General features: G+C 32.0%; 1 protein-coding gene across 1 annotated transcript; it reads right to left on the reverse strand.

Moving 5' to 3' along the window:
- Positions 1–5,315: 5,315 nt before the first annotated feature.
- Positions 5,316–7,224, reverse strand: LOC127096954 (cytochrome P450 94A2). Its single transcript, XM_051035475.1, has one exon. It carries the CDS (start codon positions 6,894–6,896, stop codon positions 5,358–5,360), a length of 1,539 nt encoding a protein of 512 aa, XP_050891432.1. The 5' UTR covers positions 6,897–7,224; the 3' UTR covers positions 5,316–5,357.
- Positions 7,225–8,750: the final 1,526 nt, after the last annotated feature.

The raw sequence follows: 8,750 nt of genomic DNA on the forward strand, positions 1-8,750 counted from the left end.
TTCAGTGGTCCCTCCCTCATTACTCTCTTCACCCAAATCGGTGTTCCCATCTAACTTGTCTTTTACTCAATCATTCAATTCCTCTAATATGTTTTTACTACAGTACTCACTTCATCCAAATTATCTTTTTGCACATCATTCCCTACCTTATCATTTTCCAATACAACACACTCTTCTTTTAACTTGTCTTTTTGCACATCATTCCCTACCTTGTCATTTTCCAATACAAATATTCTTCTTCTAACTTATCTTTTTTCACATCATTCCCTACCTTGTCATTTTCCAATACAACACATTCTTCTTCTTTTTCATTGGGTCATACAACATGATACTCAAGTAAAAGTATTGGTTTTTCAATTATATCAGGTTGTGACAGTGGATGGAGAATTTATAAATGCATATTTCCATTAACCACTACAGTGGTTTTCATCGTCTTTGCACCCATGTCATCGTTCAATGGAACAATCTCATTAATCTTAACTGCATCATGATACCACAAAAGACTCTCTACTTTTGGGTACCCTAAGTCTTGAAACTACTCATCACTTTAAAATAACTTCAGTAATCAGGTCACATTTCCAATCCTCCTTAACCCCTGATTACCTAATTTTGTAAACTCAATAAACTCACTCGCGTGATGCGCAACAAATTCAAACCTAGTATCCCATCCTTATTCAAGATAAATAATGTATACATAATACGATTTTTAATATGTTATAACAATTTTAAATTGTAGAAAACATAAAGTAAATGTGTTGTTTGAAGAATGGAAATGAACAACTGAGGTGAGTATTATTGAGCTTTCGTCTCTCTTCGAATGTCTTCCTCTTTTGGGATTTCTAGGGTTCACGCCTCCTCTTCGTCTTCACACTTAAGAACAAGGATTTTCGTCTATCTTATCACTTCAGAGCAAGGATTTTCGTCTATCTTCACACTTTAGAACAAGGATTTTCTTCTTCTTGGTAAAGCTAGGGTTTCTTCGTCTCTCTCACTTCGTATTATCTCTGTATCTCTTACATTAACTCTAAACGAATAGGAATATAGTTTTAAGTAAACATCTTTCAACAATTACTTCATAATAATATATTCTAAATATACAAAAAAAATCCTTGTCAATAAATATATCCAATTAGATTGTCACGCCAACAAAACATAACGATTTTTTACAAAATTTTATGGAAAGAACCAAATCAGCTAAGATAAGTGTTTTTAAAGGACTCAAATGTAACATTTTTTAAATAAAAAATTAAAATAAAATGTTAAATTAAATTAAGGGACTAAAATATACATTAAATCTAATTTTTATAGTCAATCGTATAACTCAATATAAAAGCAACTTATTTTATAAAGATCGGATGATATGACCAACTTATATGGTTTGATATGAAAATGCAATAGTCTTAAATATTTTGAATAAGCGCTTACTTATCAATGAAGTCATTTTCTATTCAAAATAATAGTTTGTCCAATTGTGCAAACAAGATATTTAATTTCATATTAAAAGACTATGTGGTTGATTGATAACGAACTTATGATGACGATTTTATAGTCTTCTTGGCTCGGGTCAACTGAAGAAGAGATGAGAAATTAAAAAAAATAAAAAAAAACATTTGTTTGTTTCAAGGAGGTAAGAGATTTCAATTCAACACGTTCTTCTAGAATCAATGACAAATTAGTTTTTAAAATATTAACTAAAATTTGAGTATCGAATTTTGAATTTTATGTTATTTTTGTGGTAATGTGAAAGAAAGAAGTTGGGAATAGGATTTGAAAGGCTGCAATTGCATTGCATTTATTACAAGAAACGAAAAATGACGAAGGAATAAGACAAAGATAAAATCAAAGAGTAGGTCTATAAATCAAAACTCAGGGGGTTGAAAAGTCTGGAGATTTTGAGCAATAATAATTTATCAATGGTTGAGAGTCATATTATTATGTAAATCTGAAAATTATTTGATATATTTTATATATTTGAAACGCGTTCGCAAGTGTATTTTTAAATTCTAGAAAAAAGGTGAAAGAGAACCACTAAGCGTGTTTGGTCCTATGAGAGACCATATCTTCATCAATAATATAGAAATTAAAAAAAAACATAAATAAATTTAAATTCTCTACATCGTAGGTTTTTATATGAAACGTGTGAGCATGGATTTGGCTTGCTTCAATTAAATATGAGTGTGTGTGATGCAGGAACCAATCAATTATATGACTGATTTTTTAATTATTATTATTTAAAGAAGAAATTTAAAATATTTTATATTTTAACATAAATATTTATTAAAACTTGAAGAAATTTTTAATTAATAAAAATTATTATTGGTAATTATATATTTAAATTTTGGTAGTCTCTTTAGAGCAGTTTAAATGTAATCCATTTCAAATTTAGATTGAAAAATAGATAAAATAATTTACATTTGAGTTTTTTTACAAAACACATATATACAAGTTTCATATATTTAAGTTTTTAAAATATTTTTTTAGATCCATCTAAATCTAGAAAATGTGGCCTTTATTAAAAAAAATAAGAAAATATGAATCATATTTCCATTATTACAAAATACGTGGTTTATAAAAATTTATTGTTTTATAAATAATTTAATTTTTTTAAAGAAAAAAAGTAAAGCACAACCAAACATTATTGTATGTTCCAAACTTAAGTTAAATTTATTGAAATATTTTAGAGATTAATTGAAATACACTGTCAGTGTAAAAGAGTTTTACACCATCAGTTAATTATAGACGTTGGATACTAAAAGAAATTTGACTTTTATTTTAAAAATCTATAAAGTAATACAAACGGGTGATGGTGATGAATCGACGGTGTAAAACTTTTTACACTGACAGTGTATAATAATTAATCTCAATATTTTATATTTAAATATTATTTGATTATTATATTTTAATAATTATATATATATATATATATATATATATATATATATATATATATATATTTAAACATTATATTTTATATATATATATATATATATATATATATATATATATATATATATAAATTAAAAACATTAATTAATTAAATATTCAGATAAAGTTTAAAAAATAATTAAATTTTTATTTAATAATTAAATAATCAGTTGGATATGAATTCAAATATGAATAAATGTAAGAATGGATCATTTCAGAATAATGAAAATTTTAATTGATCATTTTCTTATATATAGATTATGATCTTTAATATACGATGCAATAGAAATATCATAGAGTGTTCAAAATATTAGAAATGTCGATTAAGGAAGATTCATATGATAACAAATGTCAGTTATTTATCTATATATTTTTTTGTTTCAGTTTATTACAATCTAAAAATTAATTAATATATTGTGGATTCTAAAATTGTGTAAACATATATTATATATATTTTTCGCTTCCATCTCTATGTATTAATCTTCATATTCTAACAAAATCATCTCTCCTTATTTACATTATAATTAATCAATAATTCCATAGCAAAATATATGAATATGGAATGAAACTATAGAATTATTAACTTGAAAATCTTATATTTAATATATGTTCATATTTCAGTTTATTTCGCATCCATATCTAAATTTGGATCATGACCATAAAGTTAACGAACAAGATGCAGTCGTTTGGACTACATGCACACCGATCATAAGATTCACTATTATGGAGATGCACAATAGTGATCGTGTTAAATTGCAGTCCGGTGCGCTTCAACACATCCCAGATCCCCCGAAAAACCTAGGAGAATGACATCTACATAAAGTTAACGATCAACGGAATTTTAACCCATGACAAAGTTTCGCTAGATCTGAGTGTCACAAATGGAAGCACCGCCAAGATCATGTCTTAACTGAATTTGTGATGTCAGCTGAAGAAAAACCAAGTTGTAATTATATGGCTTGGTACAGATCGGTTGGATTTGAGTTTATCGTCAAGGATATGTACCTATACGACCCACGCTAGGCAACTTACACACCATAAGGCTCAACATCTAACCCCCCAATAACATTGCCAGATCGGTTACTCACAACCCCATATCCATCAAAAAAATTATTCCACAAACCTACAACCCTAACATGCCAAACACCCAACCACAATACCAAGAGTATACCCTGTACCACCAACAACAACTAGATCATCATCAAGGCATCCAACATCGTTTTGCACCCCAACACATCACTCTATCATAGCCGCCTTAGCCAAAACACTCAACGGTCATTTAACACCAACTGTTCCTCCTCTACCATAGCCAGGAAGCTCAAACATCTCAAAATCAAAACCTTCAACAACCATGTGTCTACCAAACACCACAACAATCATTTCAACCTTTCCTCGACGCATCATTCACACCAATGTCTCCCTACAATCGTTATGGTCGCCCTCCCATAACTCAAACACAACTTAACTACTCTGGCATGAATCATGAACTTAGCTATGATGGTACCCCTTCGATGCATACACAAGACAACGCTGATTTGTCTGACTATCTTAGACAATCTCCTGCAGTTGATGGTGATGTTCCTAGGCCCTCAGATACTCAAACACCTGGGGTGAATTATCAACATGGGTTAGGGCTACGAGTTCGGGTAGCTAGGGGATGTGGGACTAGAGGTCAGTTAAGTGATCCCGGTCATCGACATTAGTCTTTTTTATGTAAACGGGTATTAATACTAATATGAATTGGTCTGATTTCGACTTTATCTATCATGTATGATATTTTTCAAAAAAAATTACGAAACACACATGTGCCCGACCAATTGGCGCCTCCTTTAAAACTTAACACATATGCGCCAATTGGATTGGCAACACAAGGTGGACTAACCAATCCAATCGACGCCTCCTCTCTAAGTTTAAGAGCAAGCGTCAATTCATCTGGCACCCCCTCTTCAAAGTGGGATAGTTTGAGAAAAAATTTAAAATTTGAATTATTTTAAAACTTTTTTTTGAAAAACTGAATTATTTGAATACAAATTTCCTACGAATTAACTATTCATATTTAAACTATGAATCATATACGATGACAACATCAAAAATGAGAAAAATGGAGGGACTTTACAAATTTGGAATACAATAGTACAACAATTATTTATTTTATTTTTTTTGGAAAAACAGTTATTTTTATTTTCTTCTTGAATAAATTATCAATCTGATCTTTAAATTATCATTCTCTCTACAATATAATTATGAACTAAGTATTAAAATGATAAATAATTTTTAAGTTATTATTAACTCATCAATTACTTACTTCTTTTAGTAACGAAAATACTACATCGAGACTAACAAAAACATGATGAATTAAAATAGTTCAAGAATAAAATATAAGAGAAAAGTAATTTAAATTTCAAATTCATGATTTATTATTTCCTTTTTATTCATGAGTGGCTTCGCATTTCTATCTTTACAGGAAAGCCGCCTTTCATTAATGATGTAATATGGGCAGTGTACTCCGGCTCAATCCCTTCATCCATCGCCGGAACAACCCTAAACCGCCCCATAATCCCGGCAACCACCCTCTTCATCTGCAAGAATGCCATTTCCTTCCCTATACACACCCTCGGTCCAGCCTGGAAAACCGGATATCTATAATAATCTATCCCAATAAAGCTCCACTTCCCAACCTCATCCCGACTCAACCACCTCTCCGGTCGAAACTCAGCCCAATCCGGTCCCCATATCTTCTCAGATCTTCCCATAGCATATACATGATAAGTCACTCTCCACCCTTTCTTCACTAAAGTCCCATCTGGCAAAACATCTTCGTGCGCCGCTAATTTAGTATCCACCGCAACAGGAGGGTATAACCTCATACTCTCGCATAGCGCCGCGTGAGTGTAAACCATATCCTTCACCTCATCGTAGCCAACCGTTTCCGATTTTCCGGTAATCTCTTTGAGAATCTCATTCTCCACATGAGTATGCTTAGAGAGTAACCAAAAGAACCATGTGAGTGCTGCTGAAGTTGTATCTCTCCCAGCAAGAATAAAGCTTATTACAATATCAACAACAAAAGATTCATCTGAATGTCCAGAATTTAAGAAACGCGATAAAAGATCTACCGATTCCAACGCTGATTTTTCTCCAAGCACTTTTTTCTTATCCCTAACAATTTTTGTGGCGAGTCCTCTTACTTCTGCGACGGCTTCTTTCAGCCGTCGCTCCGATCCGATGTTCAGGACTTTTTTCACTTTCCATAGTAATGGAATCACGGCGTTTAACCTCTCGATGCTGAGTCTCGTGCTTTCATCGAAGGCTTTTACAAACGGTGCTTCAGGAAGGGATGGGAGGAGATACTCTGGATCGTATCCAAAAGCGATCATGCAAATGTTATCGAAGGTGAAACGCTGCAGGATGTCTTGGAAATCAAGAATAGTGGTTTGGTTTAAAGAAGCTTCGGAGAGAACAGGGAGGAGGCGATCGGAGAGTTCAACATCAACTACCGTTTCAACGAACTTCCGGAGGGATTTAGTGTTGAACTCGTGGCTGGAGATTTGTCGTTGGAACTTCCATGCATCACCGTCGACGGTGAAGATTCCGTCACCGAGTAAGTCATTGATGGATTGGTAAAACGTGAAACCTTTACCGTAGCAAGGGAAATTGGTTTTGAGAATGTGTTGCACCACGGCAGGTTGAGCCGTAAAGACTTGGCGGGAGCCGAAAGGGCGGTGGAGGACGAAGGTGGAGGAAGGGATGGTTTGGAGAATGTCGGAGGTCCATTGCACGCGTCGGTGGAAGTTGGCTGCCAAAGAGAAAGCAGAACCGAAAATGGGATAAGATTTAGGAATTGTGGTGTTGGTGGTAGAGGAAGGTGCTTTTTGGGATTTGGATTTTGTTTTTGTTTTTGTGGCTAAGAGTAAAAACCAAACGAGAGATGCAGAGAAAAGTAACCATGAAACCAATAATTGGAGTTCCATTTTGCAAGTTTGATGTTATGATTGAGTAATGAGAGCCAATAAAAACGGTAATTACACTTGCCTTATTTCTTCTTCGCTTAATTGTGCGAATGCTGCTTTTATAAGGATAATAGGAGTATGTTGGTGTAAGCTTTTAGTAATTGAAACTTTTAGTAATTGAAACTTAAAAGTTGAATTGAAACTTTTAGTAATTGAAACTTAAAAGTTGATTCGTTAGTCGTGAGTCAACTTTTGTTTTGCTAAATTCAATACCCTTTGCTTAAAAGTAAACAAATTGAATGGGTGGTTCCTGAGCAGTTGGGACACCGGTGGGACTACTACATATTTATCAGGAAAAAGAAATCAAGACACAATAAATTATTAGAAAAATAGAACTTGTGCCTACTATGTATACAGATACTGTGTTAATGTAAGAAAACTGTGTCAACTTATCAATTACTCATTCCCGCTGCGTGACTCATTTGCATTTTGTTATCTTTTAAAATAAATGAGTTTTTAGAATATAATACAATATTTATTATTTATAGTTTAAATAAGATATTTATTATAAAATAAAGGAAATATTTTTTAGAGGTGAAGTCGGATTTAGAAAGGACATAGAACTTAATGAAGATTTTATTTCATCTACAATTTAAAAAAAAGTTTGCAACACAAAGAGAATGGGTTAGATATAAGATACAATAACGAGAAACTGACCACTCGTTGATTTTTCTTCAAAAAGATTATTTCAACAAATTTTGGTTGACTCATATAATATGAATGAGCATTAACTTTTAAATGGGTTAGAAACCATCAAAAAGATATCAGGGAAGAAATGTACAAATGTTTGTTTGAAGAAATTCTTACTGGTGAAACTGATCCATCTACCGCTAAAAAAAGAGTAGTATTTCCTTCAACTTTTGTTGGAGGGACACGATATATGATTCAAAATTATTAAGATGCAATGGTTGTATATGGATGCATTAGTTATCTAAATTTATTCATCACACTAGCATGCAATCCCAAATGGCCAAAGTTGGTTGAGTTTTTGAGATTGTACAACTTCTTTCTTCTAGGATTTATTTATAAAGTTACAATGGGTAATCTTAATTAATTTTTCTTTTGCTGAGGTTTGATGTTATTGGCCTAATGCTCATGTATCGCTTGTAATCATGACGTTTTATGTAATTCTTCTTATGCTTTAATATTGATGAATTCTTCTTTCGTAATGGTTTGATTCAATATTCGAAAGACATTTGTCATTACTAGACCTCAAACTTTTCATCTAATAGATATGCTAAACTCTAGAGATAGATTTAGGTCTAGTATATATATGAACTATTAAAGTTTAATGTTATCGTATTGGTTCGTAAGTTGAGAGATTATTTATTAGGCAATACGATCAATCTCATGTTGTTGAATCAGATATGAGCTACGATGCAGAGCAATGAGAGGTAATATTAATAGTTGATTAAAATTGTATATTATTGATCAAGATCATACATGAGAACATGTTGATGAAATCTAACCCAAACAAGTTTTCTCAACTGTTGACACCAAAGATCACTTTATTTTATGTCATTTCAAAATTCACAAACAACTAACATTTGATAAATCATCCTTAAAATCATAGAAACTATTGCACAGTCTTTGAAACAAAACTAATCCCTAAGGAGACAATAAAACACTTGCTTCTGCAAACTAACAACAATATTGTTGTTGTCTACACTGATCTCCCTTTGAATCGAGTCTTCCACAAGCTATATCTATTTAGGAAGTTGAAGAAATGGTATATCAAAAATTCTGAGTTCGACATCTCTTTTGAGCCTAGGAAAGCATTGAAATTCAACTTGTTCACAGACTTCATAGCAAAAA

Source organism: Lathyrus oleraceus, chromosome 6 (assembly GCF_024323335.1).
Source record: "Lathyrus oleraceus cultivar Zhongwan6 chromosome 6, CAAS_Psat_ZW6_1.0, whole genome shotgun sequence".
NCBI lineage: Eukaryota > Viridiplantae > Streptophyta > Magnoliopsida > Fabales > Fabaceae > Lathyrus > Lathyrus oleraceus.